This window comes from Festucalex cinctus, chromosome 20 (assembly GCF_051991245.1).
Source record: "Festucalex cinctus isolate MCC-2025b chromosome 20, RoL_Fcin_1.0, whole genome shotgun sequence".
In the NCBI taxonomy this organism is placed as follows: Eukaryota; Metazoa; Chordata; class Actinopteri; order Syngnathiformes; family Syngnathidae; genus Festucalex; species Festucalex cinctus.
The window spans coordinates 19,076,841-19,104,474 of record NC_135430.1 but is presented as its reverse complement, the minus strand read 5'-3'; the positions used below and the strand labels follow the sequence as shown (position 1 = coordinate 19,104,474).

At 39.8% G+C, this 27,634-nt stretch overlaps 1 protein-coding gene across 4 annotated transcripts in view; it reads right to left on the bottom strand.

Annotated features, from left to right (window-relative positions):
- The window catches only part of LOC144009388 (E3 ubiquitin-protein ligase HECW1-like), a 56,201-nt gene that overhangs the window by 13,288 nt on the left and 15,279 nt on the right, over positions 1–27,634 (bottom strand). For all 4 annotated transcript variants that reach the window (XM_077509103.1, XM_077509104.1, XM_077509105.1 and 1 more), the window contains 2 exons: positions 26,224–27,131; positions 25,515–26,094 (listed from right to left, as the gene is read on the bottom strand). In XM_077509103.1, coding sequence (XP_077365229.1) covers positions 25,515–26,094; positions 26,224–27,131 — 1,488 coding nt within the window. The remainder of the gene's footprint in view (positions 1–25,514; positions 26,095–26,223; positions 27,132–27,634) is intronic.

The window sequence follows — 27,634 nt, the reverse complement described above, 5'->3', positions numbered from 1 at the left end:
TCGTAGCCATAGTACAATCGTAGCGGGACGGGGATCCGTTAAACCTATGTAGGTGGCGCTACAGAGCCATTTTTCTGTTATCATGTATGGCGACTTTAAAATATCAAATTTTTCGCCAGGCCCGATCTGCGTGTAAAGTTTGGAGAGTTTTCGTTCATGTTTAGTGCCTCAAAAATGTGGTTGTTTGCGGAAAAGAATAATAACAAAGAAAAAGAAGAAGAAGAAGAACTAGAGCTGCGAGCAGCTATAAAGGGCCCTCGCAACCCGGGCCACGTTGGGGTATTTGCACGTCGGGGTACTGGCATGTTGGGGTACTGTCAAATAGGAAACCATCTAAATTGTAAACGTTTTTGCCATGCTTTGTGTTTTTAAAGTTTCATGGAAAGGCCAAAAACGATGCACAATTAACAAAATAAAATCAAAATGGATTGGCACATGGCTATATAGAATACTTTTTGAATATATTCGGCATGCCTGCCAATATTCACACATCTAGCTGAATCATATAATCGGAAAGACTTCATAAAAATGTCTAGAGGGCGCTATTGAGCCATTTATTACAAATAGCACAACAAATCTCTAAATAAAATATTCATGTTCTAGACAGGTCTGGTGCGTGTGCAAAGTTTTGTGAGTTTTCACCCATATTTAGACTCTCAAAAAAGCATTTTTCTTCACAAACAATGCATGGCTACAGCAAAGGCGTGTGACAAAATAAAAAAATTCAATAACTTTTCATCTTAAATATCTTAAGATGAAACACGCCAAAGAATGAAGACGATCTGATAAGTTCTGTTGAAAATATGACCCCTATAAAAGGCCCCAAAAAATGGCTACAAATACCAAAGTAAATCAAAATGGCAGACTTCCTTTTTGATTCAGCATATGGCTTTAGAAACCTTTTTGTAAGTCTTAGGCTGATAGGTATCCCAATTTTTACAAATCTAGCTGAATCATAAAACACAAAACATTTGCAAAAGCTTCATAAAAATGTCTAGAGGGCGCTATTGAACCATTTATTGCAAATTGAATAAGAAATCTCTAAAATATTCATGCTGATGACAAGCCTGATGTGTGTGTAAAGTTTCATGAGTTTTTGCACATGTTTAGACCAAAAAAAAAAAGTAACATTTTACTTGGCAAACAATGCATCGCCATGACAACGGCGTGCGACAAAATAAATAACTTTCGATAACTTTGCATCTTAAACATCTTAAGATGAAGCACACCAAGTTTAAAGACAGTCGGATAAATTTTGTAGGAGGAGTTCGTTAAAATATGACCCCTAAAAAAGGCCACAAAAAATGGCTACAAATCCCAACGTAAATCAAAATGGTGGACTTCCTGATTGGTTTAGCATATTGCTCCAAGAGACTTTTTTTGTACATCCTGAGCTCTTATGTTTGCCTGCAAATTATCATAGCTTTAGGTGTTTAATCAAAACGCAAAATATGGTGTGCAATTCCCATGCATTGCTATGGCAACAGCGTGTGACAAAATAAAAAACTTTCGATTACTTTGCATCTTAAACATCTTAAGATGAAACATACCAAGTTTGAAGACAGTCGGATAAATTTTGTAGGAGGGGTTCGTTAAAATATGACCCCTGAAAAAGGCCACAAAAAATGGCAACAAATCCCATCATAAATCAAAATGGCGGACTTCCTGTTTGGTTTAGCCCATGGTTCCAAGAGACTTTTTTGTACATCGTGGGCTCTTATGTATGCCTGCAAATTATCATAGCGCTAGGTGAAACGTACAACCGGGAATGCTTAGTTAAAGAGGAGTTTTTTAGCTCAAAATGTGATGCCCGGCCCCTGGGGGACTTCCTGTTGCGTTTAGCACATGGCACCAAGAGACATTTTTGTAGATCCTGGGCTGTTACATATGTCTACAATTTTTCGTCACTCTAGCTGCTTCGTACAACTGGGAATGCTTCATTAAGAAGGATTTTTTTCCTTTGCAAAAAGTGCATGCCACGATAACAGCATGTGACGAAATAAAAAACTTTCAATAACTTTTCATTTTCAACATCTTAAGATGAATCACACCAAGTTTGAAGATGATCGGATAAACTCTGTAGGAGGAGTTTGTTAAAATATGACCCCTATGAAATGGCCAAAAAAAATGGCAACACATTCCAAAGTAAATCAAAATGGCGGACGTCCTGTTAGGTTTAGCATATGGTTCAAAAAGAGTTTTTTGTAAATCGAGGGCTGTTATATACCTCTACAAATTTTGGTAACTCTAGGTGAAACGTACAGCCGGGTATGCTTTGTTAAAGAGGAGTTTTTTTTAGCTCAAAATGTGATGCCCGGCCCCTGGGGGACTTCCTGTTGGGTTTAGCACAGGGCACCAGGAGACTTTTTTTGTACATCTTGGGCTGTTACATATGTCTACAAATTTTCGTAGCTCTAGCTGCTTCGTACAACTGGCAATGCTTCTTTAAGGATATTTTTTTTCCTTTGCAAACAGTGCATGCCATGACAACAGCGTGCGACGAAATACAAAGCTTTCAATAACTTTTCATCTTCAACATCTTAAGATGAATCACACCAAGTTTGAAGATGATCGGATAAACACTGTAGGAGGAGTTCGTTAAAATAAGACTCCAATGAAATGGCCAAAAAAATGGCAACACGTTCCAAAATAAATCAAAATGGTGGACTTCCTGTTAGGTTTAGCATATGGTTCAAAAAGAGTTTTTTGTAGGTCATAGTCTGTTACATATGTGTACCAATTTTCGTAGCTCTAGATTAAACGTACAACCGGCAATGCCTCGTGAAGTAAGAATTTTTAAACTCTAAATTTGATGCGCCGCCGCCATCATATAGTATATCAAAAACTTTTCATTTTTCACAATGATGTTGTCCCAGGTGTTGAGATGGTACATCCCAAGTTTGAAGTCAATCGGGTTAACCGTGTAGGAGAAGCGGGCAAAAGTATGACCCCTGTAAATGTGCAAAAATTGGCAAAAATTGGACATTTAAATACTCATACCTCACTTTCTGTCTATTTTAGGGTACACACTTCAAAGAGGTTTTTGTTCATTGGGATGTGCTACAGGTGCCACACAATTTTCATAGCCGTCGGACAATCGTAGCGGGACAGGGATCCGTTTAACCTATGTAGGGGGCGCTAAGGAGCCATTTTTCTGTTATCATGTATGGCGACTTTAAAATATCAAATTTTTCGCCAGGCCTGATGTGCGTGTAAAGTTTGGTGAGTTTTCGGTCACGTTTAGTGTCTCAAAAATGCGATTGTTTGCGGAGAAGAATAATAACTAGAGCTGCGAGCAGCTATAAAGGGCCCTCGCAACCTGGGCCACGTTGGGGTACTTGCACGTCGGGGTACTGACATGTTGGGGTACTGTTTCATAGGAAACCGTCTAAATTGTAAACTTTTTTGCCATGCTTTGTGCTTGCAAAGTTTCATGGAAAGGCCAAAAATGATGCACAATTAACAAAATAAAATCAAAATGGTTTGGCACATGGCTATAGAATAATTTGTGTAGGTATTAGACTGATAGGTGTGCCTCCAAATATTCACACATCTAGCTGAATCATATAATCGGAAATACTTCATAAAAAATGTCTAGAGGGCGCTATTGAGCCATTTATTACAAATTGCACAACAAATCTCTAAAATATTCATGTTCTTGAGAGGTCTGATCTGCGTGCAATTTTTGAGTTTTCGCTCATGTTTAGACTTTCAAAAAAAAAAAGCATTTTTCTTTGCAAACAATGCATCGCTAGAGCAAAGGCGTGACAAACAATTTCAATAACTTTTCATCTTAAATATCTTCAGATGAAACACGCCAAAGAATGAAGACAATCTGATACGTTTTGTAGAAAATATGAGGCCTATAAAAGGCCCCAAAAAATGGCTACAAATAGCAAATTAAATCAAAATGGCAGACTTCCTGTTTGGTTTAGCATATGGCTTTAGAAACTTTTTTGTCAGTCTTAGGCTGATAGGTATCCCAATTTTTACAAATCTAGCTGAATCATACATTTCCAAAAGCTTCCTAAAAATGTCTATAGGGCGCTATTGCCATTTATTGCAAATTGCACAAGAAATCTCTAAAATATTCATGTTTATGACAAGTCTGATGTGTGTGTAAAGTTTCATGAGTTTTCGCTCGTTTAGACAAAAAAAAAAAAAAAAAAAAGCAGCATTTTACTTGGCAAATAATGCATCGCTATGGCAACGGCTTGCGACAAAATAAAAAAAACTTTCGATAACTTTGCATCTTAAACATCTTAAGATGAAACACACCAAGTTGGAAGACAGTCGGATAAATTTCGTAGGAGTTCGTTAAAATGTGACCCCTAAAAAAGGCGTAAATCAAAATGCCGGACTTCCTGTTTGGTTTAGCATATGGTTCTAAGAGACTTTTTTGTACATCGTGGGCTCTTATGTATGCCTCCAAATTATCATAGCGCTAGGTGAAACGTACAACCGGGAATGCTTCGTTAAAGAGGAGTTTTTTAGCTCAAAATGTGATGCCCGGCCCCTACGGGACTTCCTGTTGGGTTTAGCACATGGCACCAAGAGACTTTTTTGTACATCGTGGGCTGTTACATTTGTCTCCAAATTTTCGTAGCTCTAGCTGCTTCGTACAACTGGGAATGCTTCATTAAGAAGGAATTTTTTCCTTTGCAAACTGTGCATGCCACGGCAACAGCGTGCGACGAAATAAAAAGCTTTAAATAACTTTTCATCTTCAACATCTTAAGATGAATCACACCAAGTTTGGAGATGATCGGATAAACTCTGTAGGAGGAGTTCGTTAAAATAAGACCCCTATGAAATGGCCCAAAAAATGGCAACACGTTCCAAAGTAAATCAAAATGGCGGACTTCCTGTTCGGTTTAGCATATGGTTCAAAAAGAGTTTTTTGTACCTTGAGGGCTGTTACATATGTCTTCAAATTTTGGTAACTCTAGGTGAAATGTACAGCCGGGAATGCTTCATTAAGTTAGAATTTTGAAACACAAAATTTGATGCCTCGCCTCTGGCGGACTTCCTGTTAGGTTTAGCATATGGCACCAACAGGCTTTTTTGTAGATCATAGTCTGTTACATATGTGTACCAATTTTCATAGCTCTAGGTTAAACGTACCACCGGCAATGCTTCGTTAATTTGATGCCCCGCCACCGTCATATAGTATGTCAAAAACTTTAGATTTTTTACCATGGTGTTGTCCCAGGTCTTGAGATGGTACATCCCAAGTTTGAAGTCAATCGGATTAACCGTGTAGGAGAAGCAGGCAAAAGTATGACCCCTGTAAATGTGCAGAAATTGGCCAAAATTTGACATTTAAATACTCATATCTCACTTCCTGTCTATTTTAGGGTACACAGATCAAAGAGGTTTTTGTTCATCTGGATATGCTACAGGTGCCACACAATTTTCATAGCCGTAGGACAATCGTAGCGGGACAGGGATCCGTTTAAGCTATGTAGGTGGCGCTACAGAGCCATTTTTCTGTTATCATGTATGGCGACTTTAAAATATCAAATTTTTCGCCAGGCCCGATCTGCGTGTAAAGTTTGGTGAGTTTTCGTTCACGTTTAGTGTCTCAAAAATGTGATTGTTTGCGGAAAAGAATAATAACAAATAAAAAGAAGAATAATAACTAGAGCTGCGAGCAGCTATAAAGGGCCCTCGCAACCCGGGCCACGTTGGGGTACTTGCACGTCGGGGTACTGGCACGTTGGGGTACTGTCAAATAGGACAAGGACCATCTAAAATGTTTTTGACAAGCCTTGTGTGTGCAAAGTTTAATCAAAACGCAAAATATGGTGTGCAATTCCCAAAATAAATTCAAAATGGTGGACTTCCTTTTAGGTTTAGCATACGGCTACAGAATACCTTTTGTAGGTCTTAAGCTAATAGGTATGCCTCCCAGTTTTCATAAATCTTGGTCAAGTCATCTTTAGTTGTGTATCGCTTGAATCATACAATTGGAAATGCTCCATAAAAATGCATAGAGGGCGCTATTGAGCACAACGTTGGGTTACTTGCACGTCAGGGTACTGGCACGTTGGGGTACTGTTACATGGAACAAGGACCATTTAAAATGTTAGTTTTTTCTATGCCTTGTCTGTGCAAAGTTTAATGAAAAAGGCCAAAAATGATGTATAATTCCCAAAATAAAATCAAAATAGCGGACTTCCACTTTGGTTTGGCAAATGGCTACATAATACTTTTTTGTAGGTCTAGCATAATCATACAATCGGAAATGCTTCATAAAAATGTCTAGAGGGCGCTATTTAGTGCAAATTGCACAATAAATCTCTGAAAAATTCATGTTCATGACAAGTCTGATGTGTTTGCAAAGTTTCATGAGTTTTCATGTATTTAAAAAAAAAAAAAAAAAAAAAGCAGCACTTGACAACTGTTACATGGAACAAGGACCATTTAAAATGTTAGTTTTTTCCATGCCTTGTCTGTGCAAAGTTTAATGAAAAAGGCCAAAAATGATGTATAATTCCCAAAATAAAATCAAAATAGCGGACTTCCTCTTTGGTTTGGCAAAAGGCTACATAATACTTTTTTGTAGGTCTAGCATAATCATACAATCGGAAATGCTTCATAAAAATGTCTAGAGGGCGCTATTTATTGCAAATTGCACAATACATCTCTGAAAATTCATGTTCATGACAAGTCTGATGTGTTTGCAAAGTTTCATGAGTTTTCATGTGTATAAAAAAAAAAAAAAAAGCAGCACTTGACAAACAATGCATTGCTATGGCAACAGCGTGTTACAAAATAAAAAACTTTCGATTACTTTGCATCTTAAACATCTTAAGATGAAACACACCAAGTTTGAAGACAGTCGGATAAATTTTGTAGGAGGGGTTCGTTAAAATATGACCCCTGAAAAAGGCCACAAAAAATGGCAACAAATGCCATCATAAATCAAAATGGCAGACTTCCTGTTTGGTTTAGCACATGGTTCCAAGAGACTTTTTTTGTACATCATGGGCTCTTATGTATGCCTGCAAATTATCATAGCGCTAGGTGAAACGTACAACCGGGAATGCTTCGTTAAAGAGGAGTTTTTTAGCTCAAAATGTGATGCCCGGCCCCTGGGGGACTTCCTGTTAGGTTAAGCACATGGCACCAAGAGACTTTTTTGTACATCCTGGACTGTTACATATGTCTACAATTTTTCGTCGCTCTAGCTGCTTCGTACAACTGGGAATGCTTCATTAATAAGATTTCTTTTCCTTTGCAAAAAGTGCATGCCACGACAACAGCGTGTGACGAAATAAAAAACTTTCAATAACTTTTCATTTTCAACATCTTAAGATGAATCACACCAAGTTTGAAGATGATCGGATAAACTCTGTAGGAGGAGTTTGTTAAAATATGACCCCTATGAAATGGCCAAAAAAAATGGCAAAACATTCCAAAGTAAATCAAAATGGCGGACGTCCTGTTAGGTTTAGCATATGGTTCAAAAAGAGTTTTTTGTACCTCGAGGGCTGTTATATACCTCTACAAATTTTGGTAACTCTAGGTGAAACGTACAGCCGGGTATGCTTTGTTAAAGAGGAGTTTTTTAGCTCAAAATGTGATGCCCGGCCCCTGGGGGACTTCCTGTTGGGTTTAGCACAGGGCACCAAGAGACTTTTTTGTACATCTTGGGCTGTTACATATGTCTACAAATTTTCGTAGCTCTAGCTGCTTCGTACAAATGGGAATGCTTCTTTAAGGATATTTTTTTCCCTTTAAAAACAGTGCATGCCATGACAACAGCGTGCGACAAAATACAAAGCTTTCAATAACTTTTCATCTTCAACATCTTAAGATGAATCACACCAAGTTTGAAGATGATCGGATAAACACTGTAGGAGGTGTTCGTTAAAATAAGACCCCAATGAAATGGCCAAAAAAAATGGCAACACGTTCCAAAATAAATCAAAATGGTGGACTTCCTGTTAGGTTTAGCATATGGTTCAAAAAGAGTTTTTTGTAGGTCATAGCCTGTTACATATGTGTACCAATTTTCGTAGCTCTAGATTAAACTTACAACCGGCAATGCTTCGTGAAGTAAGAATTTTTAAACTCTAAATTTGATGCGCCGCCGCCGTCATATAGTATATCAAAAACTTTTCATTTTTCACAATGATGTTGTCCCAGGTGTTGAGATGGTACATCCCAAGTTCGAAGTCAATCGGGTTAACCGTGTAGGAGAAGCGGGCAAAAGTATGACCCCTGTAAATGTGCAAAAATTGGCAAAAATTGGACATTTAAATACTCATACCTCACTTTCTGTCTATTTTAGGGTACACACTTCAAAGAGGTTTTTGTTCATTGGGATGTGCTACAGGTGCCACACAATTTTCATAGCCGTCGGACAATCGTAGCGGGACAGGGATCCGTTTAACCTATGTAGGGGGCGCTAAGGAGCCATTTTTCTGTTATCATGTATGGCGACTTTAAAATATCAAATTTTTCGCCAGGCCTGATGTGCGTGTAAAGTTTGGTGAGTTTTCGGTCACGTTTAGTGTCTCAAAAATGCGATTGTTTGCGGAGAAGAATAATAAGAATAATAATAATAACTAGAGCTGCGAGCAGCTATAAAGGGCCCTCGCAACCCGTGCCACGTTGGGGTATTTGCACGTCGGGGTACTGGCACGTTAGGGTACTGTTTCATAAGAAACCGTCTAAATTGTAAATGTTTTGCCATGCTTTTTGTGTTTGTTCACATTGCTATGGAATGCTTTGTCGAGGTATTCGGCTGATAGGTATGCCTCCCAATATTCACACATCTAGCTGAATCATATAAAAAAAAAAATTCTTTGCAAACAATGCATCGCTACAGCAAAGGCGTGCCACGTTGGGGTACTTGCACGTCGGGGTACTGGCACGTTGGGGTACTGTCAAATAGGACAAGGACCATCTAAAATGTTTTTGACAAGCCTTGTGTGTGCAAAGTTTAATCAAAACGCAAAATATGGTGCGCAATTCCCAAAATAAATTCAAAATGGCGGACTTCCTTTTAGGTTTAGCATACGGCTACAGAATACTTTTTGTAGGTCTTAAGCTAATAGGTATGCCTCCCAGTTTTCACAAATCTAGGTCAAGTCATCTTTAGTTGTGTATCGCTTGAATCATACAATTGGAAATGCTCCATAAAAATGCATAGAGGGCGCTATTGAGCACAACGTTGGGTTACTTGCACGTCAGGGTACTGGCACGTTGGGGTACTGTTACATGGAACAAGGACCATTTAAAATGTTAGTTTTTTCCATGCCTTGTCTGTGCAAAGTTTAATGAAGAAGGCCAAAAATTATGTATAATTCCCAAAATAAAATCAAAATAGCGGACTTCCTCTTTGGTTTGGCAAATGGCTACATAATACTTTTTTGTAGGTCTAGCATAATCATACAATCGGAAATGCTTCATAAAAATGTCTAGAGGGCGCTATTTATTGCAAATTGCACAATAAATCTCTGAAAATTCATGTTCATGACAAGTCTGATGTGTTTGCAAAGTTTCATGAGTTTTCATGTGTATAAAAAAAAAGAAGCAGCACTTGACAAACAATGCATTGCTATGGCAACAGCGTGTTACAAAATAAAAAACTTTCGATTACTTTGCATCTTAAACATCTTAAGATGAAACACACCAAGTTTGAAGACAGTCGGATAAATTTAGTAGGAGGGGTTCGTTAAAATATGACCCCTGAAAGTTTTTCCTTGCCCGGTTGGAGGGTAAGATCAGGGGATGTCGCAACTTGTTTGTGGTTAAGTGCTACAGAAGTAAATGTGTCTTAACAACCTCATGATTGAATGTGTTTTCAATTCTCTAGGATGTGATTGGATTGTATCAATTAAATGTTCTTATAACTGATTCAGTGAGTAGTAAAAATAGTGTGTCAAGTATAATGACATGAAATATAAGGAATACAAAAAACAAAACAAGAACCCTCTAAATTACACATTTTGTTCCAGGCTTTATGTGCGTGCATAGTTTGAGTATACACCTAGGTTTAGGCCAGGAGTGTTCAAACCTTTTGCAAAGAGGGCCGGGTATGGTAAGGTGAAAATGTGTGGGGCCTAATCAACCATTTAGTTTAGCCTGACATAATTTTTTTACATGCATATGTAAATATATATATGTGGACAAATGTGTACATATGTCTACAAATTTTTGTAGCTCGAGCTGCTTCGTCCAACTGGGAACGCTGCATTAAGAAGGATTTTTTTTTCCTTTGCCAACAGTGCATGCCACGACAACAGCGTGCGACGAAATAAAAAGCTTTCAATAACTTTTCATCGTCAACATCTTAAGATGAATCACACCAAGTTTGAAGATGATCGGATAAACTCTGTAGGAGGAGTTCGTTAAAATAAGACCCCTATGAAATGGCCAAAAAAATGGCAACATGTTCCAAAGTAAATCAAAATGGCAGACTTCCTGTTAGGTTTAGCATATGGTTCAAAAAGAGTTTTTTGTAGCTCGAGGGCTGTTACATATGTCTTCAAATTTTGGTCACTCTAGGTGAAACGTACAGCCGGAAATGCTTCATTAAGTAAAAATTTTGAAATGCAAAATTTGATGCCCTGCCTCTGGCGGACTTCCTGTTAGGTTTAGCATATGGCACCAACAGGCTTTTTTTGTAGATCATAGTCTGTTACATATGTGTACCAATTTTCGTAGCTCTAGATTAAACGTATAACCGGCAATACTTCAGATGAAACATGCCAAAGAATGAAGACAATCTGATAAGTTTTGTAGAAAATATGAGGCCTATAAAAGGCCCCCAAAAAATGGCTACAAATAGCAAAGTAAATCAAAATGCCGGACTTCCTGTTTGGCTTAGCATATGGTTCTAAAAGACTTTTTTTGTACATCGTGGGCTCTTATGTATGCCTCCGAATTATCATAGCGCTAGGTGAAAGGTACAACCGGGAATGCTTCGTTAAAGAGGAGTTTTTTAGCTCAAAAAGTGATGCCCGGCCCTTGCGGGACTTCCTGTTGGGTTTAGCACAAAGCAGCAAGAGACTTTTTTGTACATCGTGGGCTGTTACATATGTCTACAAATTTTCGTAGCTCTAGCTGCTTCGTACAACTGAGAATTCTTCATTAAGAAGAATTTTTTTCCTTTGCAAACAAGTGCATGCCACGACAACAGCGTGCAGCGAAATAAAAAGCTTTCAATAACTTTTCATCTTCAACATCTTAAGATGAATCACACCAAGTTTGAAGATGATCGGATAAACTCTGTAAGAGGAGTTCGTTAAAATAGGACCCCTATGAAATGGCCAAAAAAATGGGAACACGTTCCAAAGTAAATCAAAATGGTGGACTTTCTGTTAGGTTTAGCATATGGTTCAAAAAGAGTTTTTTGTACCTTGAGGGCTGTTACATATGTCTTTAAATTTTGGTAACTCTAGGTGAAACGTACAGCCGGGAATGCTTCATTAAGTAAGAATTTTGAAACTCAAAATTTGATGCCCCGCCTCTGGCGGACTTCCTGTTGGGTTTAGCATATGGCACCAACAGACTTTTTTGTAGGTCACAGTCTGTTACATATGTGTACCAATTTTCGTAGCTCTAGGTTAAACATACAACCGGCAATACTACGTTTAGTAAGAGTTTTGAAACTCTAAATTTGATGCCCCACCGCCGTCATATAGTATGTCGAAAACTTTAGATTTTTTACCATGGTGTTGTCCCAGGTCTTGAGATGGTACATCCCAAGTTTGAAGTCAATTGGATTAACCGTGTAGGAGAAGCAGGCAAAAGTATGACCCCTGTAAATGTGCAAAAATTGGCCAAAATTGGACATTTAAATACTCATATCTCACTTCCTGTCTATTTTAGGGTACACACATCAAAGAGGTTTTTGTTCATCTGGATGTGCTACAGGTGCCACACAATTTTCATAGCCGTCGGACAATCGTAGCGGGCCAGGGATCTGTTTAACCTATGTAGGTGGCGCTATGGAGCCATTTTTCTGTTATCACCTATGGCGACTTTAAAATATCAAATTTTTCGCCAGGCCTGACGTGTGTGTAAAGTTTGGTGAGTTTTCGTTCACGTTTACTGTCTCAAAAATGTGATTGTTTGCGGAAAAGAATAATAACAAATAAAAAGAAGAACTAGAGCTGCGAGCAGCTATAAAGGGCCCTCGCAACCTGGGCCACGTTGGGGTACTTGCACGTCGGGGTACTGGCACGTTGGGGTACTGTCAAATCGGACAAGGACCATCTAAAATGTTTTTGACAAGCTTTGTGAGTGCAAAAGGCCAAAGATGGTGTGCAATTCCCAAAATAAATTCAAATTGGCGGACTTCCTTTTAGGTTTAGCATACGGCTACAGAATACTTTTTGTAGGTCTTAAGCTAATAGGTATGCCTCCCAGTTTTCAAAAATCTAGGTCAAGTCATCTTTAGTTGTGTATCGCTTGAATCATACAATTGGAAATGCTCCATAAAAATGCATAGAGGGCGCTATTGAGCACAACGTTGGGTTACTCGCACGTCAGGGTACTGGCACGTTGGGGTACTGTTACATGGAACAAGGACCATTTAAAATGTTAGTTTTTCCCATGCCTTGTCTGTGCAAAGTTCTATGAAAGAGGCCAAAAATGATGTATAATTCCCAAAATAAAATCAAAATAGCGGACTTCCTCTTTGGTTTGGCAAATGGCTACATAATACTTTTTTGTAGGTATTAGGCTGATAGGGGTCTGTCCTAATTTTCACAAATCTAGCAGAATCATACAATCGGAAATACTTCATAAAAATGTCTAGAGGGCGCTATTTATTGCAAATTGCACAATAAATCTCTAAAAATTCATGTTCATGACAAGTCTGATGTGTTTGCAAAGTTTCATGAGTTTTCAGACATGTATAGATAAAAAAACAAAGCAGCACTTTACTTGGCAAACAATGCATCGCTATAGCAGCAGCGTGCGACAAAATAAAAAACTTTCGATAACTTTGCATCTTAAACATCTTAAGATGAAACACACCAAGTTTGAAGACGGTCGGATGAACTTTGTACGAGGAGTTCGTTAAAATATGACCCCTGAAAAAGGCCACAAAAAATGGCAACAAATCCCATCGTAAATCAAAATGGCAGACTTCCTGTTTGGTTTAGCACATGGTTCCAAGAGACTTTTTTGTACATCGTGGGCTCTTATGTATGCCTGCAAATTATCATCGCGCTAGGTGAAACGTACAACCGGGAATGCTTCGTTAAAGAGGAGTTTTCTAGCTCAAAATGTGATGCCCGGCCCCTGGGGGACTTCCTGTTGGGTTTAGCACATGGCACCAAGAGACTTTTTTGTACATTGTGGGCTGTTACATATGTCTACAAATTTTTGTAGCTCTAGCTACTTCGTACAACTGGGAATGCTTCATTAAGAAGGATTTTTTTCCTTTGCAAAAAGTGCATGCCACGACAACAGCGTGCGACGAAATAAAGAGCTTTCAATAACTTTTCATCCTCAACATCTTAAGATGAGTCACACCAAGTTTGAAGATGATCGGATAAACTCTGTAGGAGGAGTTCGTTAAAATATGACCCCTATGAAATGGCCCAAAAAATGGCAACACATTCCAAAGTAAATCAAAATGGCGGACGTCCTGTTAGGTTTAGCATATGGTTCAAAAAGAGTTTTTTGTACCTCGAGGGCTGTTATATACCTCTACAAATTTTGGTAACTCTAGGTGAAACGTACAGCCGGGTATGCTTTGTTAAAGAGGAGTTTTTTAGCTCAAAATGTGATGCCCGGCCCCTGGGGGACTTCCTGTTGGGTTTAGCACAGGGCACCAAGAGACTTTTTTGTACATCTTGGGCTATTACATATGTCTACAAATTTTCGTAGCTCTCGCTGCTTCGTATAAATGGGAATGCTTCTTTAAGGATATTTTTTTTCCTTTGCAAACAGTGCATGCCATGACAACAGCGTGTGACGAACTACAAAGCTTTCAATAACTTTCCATCTTCAACATCTTAAGATGAATTCACACCAAGTTTGAAGATGATCGGATAAACACTGTAGGAGGAGTTCGTTAAAATAAGACCCCAATGAAATGGCCAAAAAAATGGCAACACGTTCCAAAATAAATCAAAATGGTGGACTTCCTGTTAGGTTTAGCATATGGTTCAAAAAGAGTTTTTTGTAGGTCATAGCCTGTTACATATGTGTACCAATTTTCGTAGCTCTAGATTAAACGTACAACCGGCAATGCTTCGTGAAGTAAGAATTTTTAAACTCTAAATTTGATGCGCCACCGCCGTCATATAGTATATCAAAAACTTTTCATTTTTCACAATGATGTTGTCCCAGGTGTTGAGATGGTACATCCCAAGTTTGAAGTCAATCGGGTTAACCGTGTAGGAGAAGCGGGCAAAAGTATGACCCCTGTAAATGTGCAAAAATTGGCAAAAATTGGACATTTAAATACTCATACCTCACTTTCTGTCTATTTTAGGGTACACACTTCAAAGAGGTTTTTGTTCATTGGGATGTGCTACAGGTGCCACACAATTTTCATAGCCGTCGGACAATCGTAGCGGGACAGGGATCCGTTTAACCTATGTAGGGGGCGCTAAGGAGCCATTTTTCTGTTATCATGTATGGCGACTTTAAAATATCAAATTTTTCGCCAGGCCTGATGTGCGTGTAAAGTTTGGTGAGTTTTCGGTCACGTTTAGTGTCTCAAAAATGCGATTGTTTGCGGAGAAGAATAATAATAAGAATAATAATAATAAGAAGAATTCCTACAAAAACAATAGGGCCTCGCAGCGGCACCGCCGCCGCCGCTGCTCGGGCCCTAACTAGAGCTGCGAGCAGCTATAAAGGGCCCTCGCAACCCGGGCCACGTTGGGGTACTTGCACGTCGGGGTACTGGCACGTTGGGGTACTGTCAAATAGGACAAGGACCATCTAAAATGTTTTTGACAAGCCTTGTGTGTGCAAAGTTTAATCAAAACGCAAAATATGGTGTGCAATTCCCAAAATAAATTCAAAATGGTGGACTTCCTTTTAGGTTTAGCATACGGCTACAGAATACCTTTTGTAGGTCTTAAGCTAATAGGTATGCCTCCCAGTTTTCATAAATCTTGGTCAAGTCATCTTTAGTTGTGTATCGCTTGAATCATACAATTGGAAATGCTCCATAAAAATGCATAGAGGGCGCTATTGAGCACAACGTTGGGTTACTTGCACGTCAGGGTACTGGCACGTTGGGGTACTGTTACATGGAACAAGGACCATTTAAAATGTTAGTTTTTTCCATGGCTTGTCTGTGCAAAGTTTAATGAGAAAGGCCAAAAATGATGTATAATTCCCAAAATAAAATCAAAATAGCGGACTTCCTCTTTGGTTTGGCAAATGGCTACATAATACTTTTTTGTAGGTCTAGCATAATCATACAATCGGAAATGCTTCATAAAAATGTCTAGAGGGCGCTATTTATTGCAAATTGCACAATAAATCTCTAAAAATTCATGTTCATGACAAGTCTGATGTGTTTGCAAAGTTTCATGAGTTTTCATGTGTATAAAAAAAAAAAAAAAGCAGCACTTGACAACTGTTACATGGAACAAGGACCATTTAAAATGTTAGTTTTTTCCATGCCTTGTCTGTGCAAAGTTTAATGAAAAAGGCCAAAAATGATGTATAATTCCCAAAATAAAATCAAAATAGCGGACTTCCTCTTTGGTTTGGCAAATGGCTACATAATACTTTTTTGTAGGTCTAGCATAATAATACAATCGGAAAGGCTTCATAAAAATGTCTAGAGGGCGCTATTTATTGCAAATTGCACAATAAATCTCTGAAAATTCATGTTCATGACGAGTCTGATGTGTTTGCAAAGTTTCATGAGTTTTCATGTGTATAAAAAAAAAAAAGCAGCACTTGACAAACAATGCATTGCTATGGCAACAGCGTGTTACAAAATAAAAAACTTTCGATTACTTTGCATCTTAAACATCTTAAGATGAAACACACCAAGTTTGAAGACAGTCGGATAAATTTTGTAGGAGGGGTTCGTTAAAATATGACCCCTGAAAAAGGCCACAAAAAATGGCAACAAATCCCATCATAAATCAAAATGGCGGACTTCCTGTTTGGTTTAGCACATGGTTCCAAGAGACTTTTTTGTACATCGTGGGCTCTTATGTATGCCTGGAAATTATCATAGCGCTAGGTGAAACGTACAACCGGGAATGCTTCGTTAAAGAGGAGTTTTTTAGCTCAAAATGTGATGCCCGGCCCCTGGGGGACTTCCTGTTAGGTTAAGCACATGGCACCAAGAGACTTTTTTGTACATCCTGGACTGTTACATATGTCTACAATTTTTCGTCGCTCTAGCTGCTTCGTACAACTGGGAATGCTTCATTAATAAGATTTTTTTTCCTTTGCAAAAAGTGCATGCCACGACAACAGCGTGTGACGAAATAAAAAACTTTCAATCACTTTTCATTTTCAACATCTTAAGATGAATCACACCAAGTTTGAAGATGATCGGATAAACTCTGTAGGAGGAGTTTGTTAAAATATGACCCCTATGAAATGGCCAAAAAAAATGGCAACACATTCCAAAGTAAATCAAAATGGCGGACGTCCTGTTAGGTTTAGCATATGGTTCAAAAAGAGTTTTTTGTACCTCGAGGGCTGTTATATACCTCTACAAATTTTGGTAACTCTAGGTGAAACGTACAGCCGGGTATGCTTTGTTAAAGAGGAGTTTTTTAGCTCAAAATGTGATGCCCGGCCCCTGGGGGACTTCCTGTTGGGTTTAGCACAGGGCACCAATAGACTTTTTTGTACATCTTGGGCTGTTACATATGTCTACAAATTTTCGTAGCTCTAGCTGCTTCGTACAAATGGGAATGCTTCTTTAAGGATATTTTTTTTTCCTTTAAAAACAGTGCATGCCATGACAACAGTGTGCGACGAAATACAAAGCTTTCAATAACTTTTCATCTTCAACATCTTAAGATGAATCACACCAAGTTTGAAGATGATCGGATAAACACTGTAGGAGGAGTTCGTTAAAATAAGGCCCCAATGAAATGGCCAAAAAAATGGCAACACGTTCCAAAATAAATCAAAATGGTGGACTTCCTGTTAGGTTTAGCATATGGTTCAAAAAGAGTTTTTTGTAGGTCATAGCCTGTTACATATGTGTACCAATTTTCGTAGCTCTAGATTAAACGTACAACCGGCAATGCTTCGTGAAGTAAGAATTTTTAAACTCTAAATTTGATGCGCCGCCACCGTCATATAGTATATCAAAAACTTTTCATTTTTCACAATGATGTTGTCCCAGGTGTTGAGATGGTACATCCCAAGTTTGAAGTCAATCGGGTTAACCGTGTAGGAGAAGCGGGCAAAAGTATGACCCCTGTAAATGTGCAAAAATTGGCAAAAATTGGACATTTAAATACTCATACCTCACTTTCTGTCTATTTTAGGGTACACACTTCAAAGAGGTTTTTGTTCATTGGGATGTGCTACAGGTGCCACACAATTTTCATAGCCGTCGGACAATCGTAGCGGGACAGGGATCCGTTTAACCTATGTAGGGGGCGCTAAGGAGCCATTTTTCTGTTATCATGTATGGCGACTTTAAAATATCAAATTTTTCGCCAGGCCTGATGTGCGTGTAAAGTTTGGTGAGTTTTCGGTCACGTTTAGTGTCTCAAAAATGCGATTGTTTGCGGAGAAGAATAATAAGAATAAGAATAATAACTAGAGCTGCGAGCAGCTATAAAGGGCCCTCGCAACCCGGGCCACGTTGGGGTATTTGCACGTCGGGGTACTGGCATGTTGGGGTACTGTCAAATAGGAAACCATCTAAATTTTAAACGTTTTTTCCATGCTTTGTGTTTGTAAAGTTTCATGGAAAGGCCAAAAATGATGCACAATTAACAAAATAAAATCAAAATGGATTGGCACATGGCTATATAGAATACTTTTTGAATATATTAGGCATGCCTGCCAATATTCACACATCTAGCTGAATCATATAATCGGAAAGACTTCATAAAAATGTCTAGAGGGCGCTATTGAAGCATTTATTGCTAATTTAATAAGAAATCTCTAAAATATTCATGCTGATGACAAGCCTGATGTGTGTGTAAAGTTTCATGAGTTTTTGCACATGTTTAGACCAAAACAAAAAAGCAGCATTTTACTTGGCAAACAATGCATCGCCATGACAACGGCGTGCGACAAAATAAATAACTTTCGATAACTTTGCATCTTAAACATCTTAAGATGAAACATACCAAGTTTGAAGACAGTCGGATAAATTTTGTAGGAGGGGTTCGTTAAAATATGACCCCTGAAAAAGGCCACAAAAAATGGCAACAAATCCCATCATAAATCAAAATGGCGGACTTCCTGTTTGGTTTAGCACATGGTTCCAAGAGACTTTTTTGTACATCGTGGGCTCTTATGTATGCCTGCAAATTATCATCGCGCTAGGTGAAACGTACAACCGGGAATGCTTCGTTAAAGAGGAGTTTTCTAGCTCAAAATGTGATGCCCGGCCCCTGGGGGACTTCCTGTTGGGTTTAGCACATGGCACCAAGAGACTTTTTTGTACACTGTGGGCTGTTACATATGTCTACAATTTTTTGTAGCTCTAGCTACTTCGTACAACTGGGAATGCTTCATTAAGAGGGATTTTTTTCCTTTGCAAAAAGTGCATGCCACGACAACAGCGTGCGACGAAATAAAGAGCTTTCAATAACTTTTCATCCTCAACATCTTAAGATGAGTCACACCAAGTTTGAAGATGATCGGATAAACTCTGTAGGAGGAGTTCGTTAAAATATGACCCCTATGAAATGGCCCAAAAAATGGCAACACATTCCAAAGTAAATAAAAATGGCGGACATCCTGTTAGGTTTAGCATATGGTTCAAAAAGAGTTTTTTGTACCTCGAGGGCTGTTATATACCTCTACAAATTTTGGTAACTCTAGGTGAAACGTACAGCCGGGTATGCTTTGTTAAAGAGGAGTTTTTTAGCTTAAAATGTGATGCCCGGCCCCTGGGGGACTTCCTGTTGGGTTTAGCACAGGGCACCAAGAGACTTTTTTGTACATCTTGGGCTGTTACATATGTCTACAAATTTTCGTAGCTCAAGCTGCTTCGTACAACTGGCAATGCTTCTTTAAGGATATTTTTTTTCCTTTGCAAACAGTGCATGCCATGACAACAGCGTGCGACGAAATACAAAGCTTTCAATAACTTTTCATCTTCAACATCTTAAGATGAATCACACCAAGTTTGAAGATGATCGGATAAACACTGTAGGAGGAGTTCGTTAAAATAAGACCCCAATGAAATGGCCAAAAAAATGGCAACACGTTCCAAAATAAATCAAAATGGCGGACTTCCTGTGAGGTTTAGCATATGGTTCAAAAAGAGTTTTTTGTAGGTCATAGCCTGTTACATATGTGTACAAATTTTCGTAGCTCTAGATTAAACGTACAACCGGCAATGCTTCATGAAGTAAGAATTTTTAAACTCTAAATTTGATGCGTCGCCGACGTCATATAGTATATCAAAAACTTTAGATTTTTTACAATGATGTTGTCCCAGGTGTTGAGATGGTCCATCCCAAGTTTGAAGTTAATCGGGTTAACCGTGTAGGAGAAGCGGGCAAAAGTATGACCCCTGTAAATGTGCAAAACTGGGCCAAAATTGGACAGTCAGATGATCATACCTCACTTTCTGTCTATTTTAGGGTACACACATCAAAGAGGTTTTTGTTCATCTGGATGTGCTACGGGTGCCACACAATTTTCGTCGCCATAGGACAATCGTAGCGGGACAGGGATCCGTTTAACCTATGTAGGTGGCGCTATGGAGCCATTTTTCTGTTATCATGTATGGCGACTTTAAAATATCAAATTTTTCGCCAGGCCTGATGTGCGTGTAAAGTTTGGTGAGTTTTCGTTCACGTTTAGCGTCTCAAAAATGCGATTGTTTGCGGAGAAGAATAATAATAAGAATAACTAGAGCTGCGAGCAGCTATAAAGGGCCCTCGCAACCCGGGCCACGTTGGGGTATTTGCACGTCGGGGTACTGGCATGTTGGGGTACTGTCAAATAGGAAACCATCTAAATTTTAAACGTTTTTGCCATGCTTTGTGTTTGTAAAGTTTCATGGAAAGGCCAAAAATGATGCACAGTTAACAAAATAAAATCAAAATGGATTGGCACATGGCTATATAGAATACTTTTTGAATATATTAGGCATGCCTGCCAATATTCACACATCTAGCTGAATCATATAATCGGAAAGACTTCATAAAAATGTCTAGAGGGCGCTATTGAAGCATTTATTGCAAATTTAATAAGAAATCTCTAAAATATTCATGCTTATGACAAGCCTGATGTGTGTGTAAAGTTTCATGAGTTTTTGCACATGTTTAGACCCCCCCCAAAAAAAGCAGCATTTTACTTGGCAAACAATGCATCGCCATGAAACGGCGTGGGACAAAATAAATAACTTTCGATAACTTTGTATCTTAAACATCTTAAGATGAAGCACACCAAGTTTGAAGACAGTCGGATAAATTTTGTAGGAGGAGTTCGTTAAAATATGACCCCTAAAAAAGGCCACAAAAAATGGCTACAAATCCCAACGTAAATCAAAATGGCGGACTTCCTGTTTGTTTTGGAAGATGGTTCCAAGAGACTATTTTGTACATCGTGGGCTCTTATGTATGCCTCTAAATTATCATAGCGCTAGGTGAAACGTACAACCGGGAATGCTTCGTTAAAGAGGAGTTTTTTACCTCAAAATGTGATGACCGGCCCTTACGGGACTTCCTGTTGGGTTTAGCACATGGCACCAAGAGACTTTTTTGTACATTGTGGGCTGTTAAATTTGTCTCCAAATTTTCGTAGCTCTCGCTGCTTCGTACAACTGTGAATGCTTCATTAAGAGGGAATTTTTTCCTTTGCAAACTGTGCATGCCACGGCAACAGCGTGCGACGAAATAAAAAGCTTTCAATAACTTTTCATCTTCAACATTTTAAGATGAATCACACCAAGTTTGGAGATGATCGGATAAACTCTGTAGGAGGAGTTCGTTAAAATAAGACCCCTATGAAATGGCCCAAAAAATGGCAACACGTTCCAAAGTAAATCAAAATGGCGGACTTCCTGTTCGGTTTAGCATATGGTTCAAAAAGAGTTTTTTGTACCTTGAGGGCTGTTACATATGTCTTCAAATGTTGGTAACTCTAGGTGAAATGTACAGCCGGGAATGCTTCATTAAATAAGAATTTTGAAACACAAAATTTGATGCCTCGCCTCTGGCGGACTTCCTGTTAGGTTTAGCATATGGTTCAAAAAGAGTTTTTTGTAGATCATAGTCTGTTACATATGTGTACCAATTTTCGTGGCTCTCAATTAAACGTACCACGGCAATGCTTTGTTAAGTAAGAATTTTGAAACTGTAAATTTGATGCCCAGCCACCGTCATATAGTATGTCAAAAACTTTAGATTTTTTACCATGATGTTGTCCCAGGTCTTGAGATGGTACAGCCCAAGTTTGAAGTCAATCGGGTTAACCGTGTAGGAGAAGCGGGCAAAAGTATGACCCCTGTAAATGTGCAAAAATGGGCCAAAATTGGACATTCAAATACTCATACCTCACTTCCTGTCTATTTTAGGGTACACATATCAAAGAGGTTTTTGTTCATCTGGATGTGCTACAGGTGCCACACAATTTTCGTAGCCGTACGACAATCGTAGCGGGACAGGGATCCGTTAAACCTATGTAGGTGGCGCTACAGAGCCATTTTTCTGTTATCACGTATGGCGACTTTAAAATATCAAATTTTTCGCCAGGCCCGATCTCCGTGTAAAGTTTGGTGAGTTTTCGTTCATGTTTAGTGCCTCAAAAATGTGGTTGTTTGCGGAAAAGAATAATAACAAAGAAAAAGAAGAAGAAGAATAATAACTAGAGCTGCGAGCAGCTATAAAGGGCCCTCGCAACCCGGGCCACGTTGGGGTACTTGCACGTCGGGGTACTGGCACGTTGGGGTACTGTCAAATCGGACAAGGACCATCTAAAATGTTTTTGACAAGCTTTGTGAGTGCAAAAGGCCAAAGATGGTGTGCAATTCCCAAAATAAATTCTAAATGGCGGACTTCCTTTTAGGTTTAGCATACGGCTACAGAATACTTTTTGTAGGTCTTAAGCTAATAGGTATGCCTCCCAGTTTTCACAAATCTAGGTCAAGTCATCTTTAGTTGTGTATCGCTTGAATCATACAATTGGAAATGCTCCATAAAAATGCATAAAGGGCGCTATTGAGCACAACGTTGGGTTACTTGCACGTCAGGGTACTGGCACGTTGGGGTACTGTTACATGGAACAAGGACCATTTAAAATGTTATTTTTTTCCATGCCTTGTCTGTGCAAAGTTTAATGAAAGAGGCCAAAAATGATGTATAATTCCCAAAATAAAATCAAAATAGCGGACTTCCTCTTTGGTTTGGCAAATGGCTACATAATACTTTTTTGTAGGTATTAGGCTGATAGGGGTCTGTCCTAATTTTCACAAATCTAGCAGAATCATACAATCGGAAATACTTCATAAAAATGTCTAGAGGGCGCTATTTATTGCAAATTGCACAATAAATCTCTAAAAATTCATGTTCATGACAAGTCTGATGTGTTTGCAAAGTTTCATGAGTTTTCACACATGTATAGATAAAAAAACAAAGCAGCACTTTACTTGGCAAACAATGCATCGCTATAGCAGCAGCGTGCGACAAAATAAAAAACTTTCGATAACTTTGCATCTTAAACATCTTAAGATGAAACACACCAAGTTTGAAGACGGTCGGATGAACTTTGTACGAGGAGTTCGTTAAAATATGACCCCTGAAAAAGGCCACAAAAAATGGCAACAAATCCCATCGTAAATCAAAATGGCAGACTTCCTGTTTTGTTTAGCACATGGTTCCAAGAGACTTTTTTGTACATCGTGGGCTCTTATGTATGCCTGCAAATTATCATCGCGCTAGGTGAAACGTACAACCGGGAATGCTTCGTTAAAGAGGAGTTTTCTAGCTCAAAATGTGATGCCCGGCCCCTGGGGGACTTCCTGTTGGGTTTAGCACATGGCACCAAGAGACTTTTTTGTACATTGTGGGCTGTTACATATGTCTACAAATTTTTGTAGCTCTAGCTACTTCGTACAACTGGGAATGCTTCATTAAGAAGGATTTTTTTCCTTTGCAAAAAGTGCATGCCACGACAACAGCGTGCGACGAAATAAAGAGCTTTCAATAACTTTTCATCCTCAACATCTTAAGATGAGTCACACCAAGTTTGAAGATGATCGGATAAACTCTGTAGGAGGAGTTCGTTAAAATATGACCGCTATGAAATGGCCCAAAAAATGGCAACACATTCCAAAGTAAATCAAAATGGCGGACGTCCTGTTAGGTTTAGCACATGGTTCAAAAAGAGTTTTTTGTACCTCGAGGGCTGTTATATACCTCTACAAATTTTGGTAACTCTAGGTGAAACGTACAGCCGGGTATGCTTTGTTAAAGAGGAGTTTTTTAGCTCAAAATGTGATGCCCGGCCCCTGGGGGACTTCCTGTTGGGTTTAGCACAGGGCACCAAGAGACTTTTTTGTACATCTTGGGCTGTTACATATGTCTACAAATTTTCGTAGCTCTAGCTGCTTCGTACAAATGGGAATGCTTCTTTAAGGATATTTTTTTTCCTTTAAAAACAGTGCATGCCATGACAACAGCGTGCGACGAAATACAAAGCTTTCAATAACTTTTCATCTTCAACATCTTAAGATGAATCACACCAAGTTTGAAGATGATCGGATAAACACTGTAGGAGGAGTTCGTTAAAATAAGACCCCAATGAAATGGGCAAAAAAATGGCAACACGTTCCAAAATAAATCAAAATAGTGGACTTCCTGTTAGGTTTAGCATATGGTTCAAAAAGAGTTTTTTGTAGGTCATAGCCTGTTACATATGTGTACCAATTTTCGTAGCTCTAGATTAAACGTACAACCGGCAATGCTTCGTGAAGTAAGAATTTTTAAACTCTAAATTTGATGCGCCGCCGCCGTCATATAGTATATCAAAAACTTTTCATTTTTCACAATGATGTTGTCCCAGGTGTTGAGATGGTACATCCCAAGTTTGAAGTCAATCGGGTTAACCGTGTAGGAGAAGCGGGCAAAAGTATGACCCCTGTAAATGTGCAAAAATTGGCAAAAATTGGACATTTAAATACTCATACCTCACTTTCTGTCTATTTTAGGGTACACACTTCAAAGAGGTTTTTGTTCATTGGGATGTGCTACAGGTGCCACACAATTTTCATAGCCGTCGGACAATCGTAGCGGGACAGGGATCCGTTTAAATCGGGTTAACCGTGTAGGAGAAGCGGGCAAAAGTATGACCCCTGTAAATGTGCAAAAATTGGCAAAAATTGGACATTTAAATACTCATACCTCACTTTCTGTCTATTTTAGGGTACACACTTCAAAGAGGTTTTTGTTCATTGGGATGTGCTACAGGTGCCACACAATTTTCATAGCCGTCGGACAATCGTAGCGGGACAGGGATCCGTTTAACCTATGTAGGGGGCGCTAAGGAGCCATTTTTCTGTTATCATGTATGGCGACTTTAAAATACAAAATTTTTCGCCAGGCCTGATGTGCGTGTAAAGTTTGGTGAGTTTTCGGTCACGTTTAGTGTCTCAAAAATGCGATTGTTTGCGTAGAAGAATAATAAGAATAAGAATAATAATAATAAGAAGAATTCCTACAAAAACAATAGGGCCTCGCAGCGGCACCGCCGCCGCCGCTGCTCGGGCCCTAATAAGAATTCCTTCAGGAACAATAGGGACCTCGCAGCGGTCGCTGCTCGGGCCCTAATAATAAGAAGAATTCCTACAAAAACAATAGGGCCTCGCAGCGGCACCGCCGCCGCCGCTGCTCGGGCCCTAATAAGAATAATAATAAGAAGAATTCCTACAAAAACAATAGGGCCTCGCAGCGGCACCGCCGCCGCCGCTGCTCGGGCCCTAATAATAATAAGAATTCCTTCAGGAACAATAGGGACCTCGCAGCGGTCGCTGCTCGGGCCCTAAAAACAAATAAAAAATATTAAGACAAACAAATTTATTTGAAACTATAATTATGCTAGTTCCTTTTGGATGAAACAAAATGTATTAAATTAGTTATTTTAAAATTTAAAAAAAAGGTGCAAATGTATAAATTTCAGCATTTAATTAAGCTGTTTTTGTAATTGTGGAGTGTAATAATTGCAATTGTAATTGAATTTTGATGAATTGCACAGCCCTCACTCAGCCTATGCTTCTATAAAGGGGGGCACAGTATGAAAGTGGAAAACAAAAACAGCACACACAGCCACATAAGGAAAAACAAACCAACAGAAGTCAGCAAGCGGGGCGATACGGGCGGGAGAGGAGCAGAAGCAGATTTGCCATCACTTACCAGTGCTGTTGGTGTCCCGCGACTCCGCCCCGACTGATTCCCCTCGTTCATCTCCCCTGGCCTCCGTCTCCGTCCACCTTCCACTCCTCTCTCCACCAGCCCCGCCCACTTCCTGGCCCTCAGGACAGTTGTTTGCGTCGGGTCCCGACTCAAAGGTGCTCTCATCCTCCTCTTCGTCCTGCGAGGAGAACACCGTGCTCCCGGAGAGCCGGTTGCTGTCCACGGAGGAGAGTCGGGTGTGGCTGCAGTATCGACCCCTGCCCTCGTGGCCCGAGTTGCTGTAGCATGACGTGCTGTAACAAGACGTGCTGTAGCAGGACGTGCTGTAGCAGGAAGTGTCACAGAACTCGCACTCATTTTCACCCCGGGCCCGATGGCTGCTCCCTGTATTTTTTTTGCCGACTCCGTGACTGGAATCCCCCTCCTCGCTTTCCAGGTAAGAGAGCGAGATCCTTCTAACTTCCGTGTGCACTCCACTTCCTCCGTCACCTTCCAGGAGTTGGTTGAGTTCCGAAAGACGTTCGATGGAGAGGCTGCGTGGGAGGGAGCGACAGCAGCATGGACCGGGACACTCTGGGACCTGAAAAGACATTTGATGGAATGGACCACTGCAAATAATAAGCAGTACATAAATAGCATAAGGCATACAATTAAACTCATGGTAACACAGTCTGACGTTAGTCATTCCTCAGACTCCAACAAATCCTACCTGAGAGGGTGACTGGGTTATCTCATCGTCATCTTCCTGGCCCGCCTCCTCTCTGTCTTTGGCGTTTTTAAGTGTTGGGGATGTGGAGGTGTTGTCCTGAGTTGTGCTTGTGTTCTCTCCCTCTTCGATATCTTCCTCCTCCTGGCTCGCCGCTCGATGCTGCGCCGAGGGGAGGCTGTGGAGGAGATGGTGAATGCGGATGTAATGCGATCGGGGCGTCTCCGGCTCGCCGCAGGCCGAGGCGATCACGTTCTCCAGCTCCGACACCGGTAAGGAGCAAGGGCGGGTTTTACGCCGGAGGGGAACTTGGTAGTTTGAGAAGAGGCAGGGACAGGGACCGTTGCTGCTTTCGCCTCCCGGTGATACTCCGGGTGTTTCTGTGAGTAAATCCGGGCACGTGTCGTTTCCCTCTGCAGTCACTGCATCGCTGTTTGGACTTACTGCAACAGTAGTTTCAGTTGGCATATCTGATTGGGCTTTCTTGTCATCTTCTTCGATTGTTATCGCCTCCTCAGCTTGTGGTATATTCTCATCAGTCTGCGCTTCCTCTTCCTCCTGCTGCCCCTCTTCTGATTCACCCTCTACTAATGTTCTTACGATGCTGTCAGCCGATTCGCCGTCCACCTGAGGCTCAATCGCAGCTGGCTCCTCCCTCATCGTGCTCTCGTCCTCCATCGCACCTTCTTCTACTTCTGGAGACACTTCAGGCCCCGCAGTCTCACTCGGTTGGGTCTCGGTTGGGGGCATTGGGGTCTCAAGGTCACGAGGGGCATCCAAAGGGAGGTCGGGCATATCGTGGCCCACGCTCAACGTGTCATCATCGGGTGCATCAGCAGCATTGTTGGCATCTGCGTTGACTCCTCCTTCAGGGCAGGCTGATTCTATCACCAGCGAAACTTCTTCATCATCTGGGCAGAGAAAACATTTAGTTGTATAAGTTTACAGTTCTGTAACGGCTGTGAAAAAAAAAAGGCGACCAAGTCGGATAAGTCGACTTTAAAAATAAGTTGTCTCAGACTGCCTCAAAACAATGTTTGGGCCGTACATGTTTTATACACGGACTTAGTGGCTGAATGGCAGTTTACAACGGCGGAGTCCAGCCCAAGACACAGTTACGACCACCCCCTCATTTGAATAACATTTTATGACGTATTTCATGCTGACAAGCGTCTGCTGCATGAAATAAATGACTATGAGAGCAGATAATTTTTATTTCTATTTATACAAACATATATTTATTTTTGTATTTATCTCCACATTTATTTTTATTTTTTGAGTCTCGTTTTTTTATTTTTTTTATTCATTTTTACATTGTTGTTTTATTTCCATTTATATTTATTTTTTGTTTTTAATTTTTAAATGATATATTTCATATCTGTTTTTATTTTCACTTATTTATTTATTTATTTAT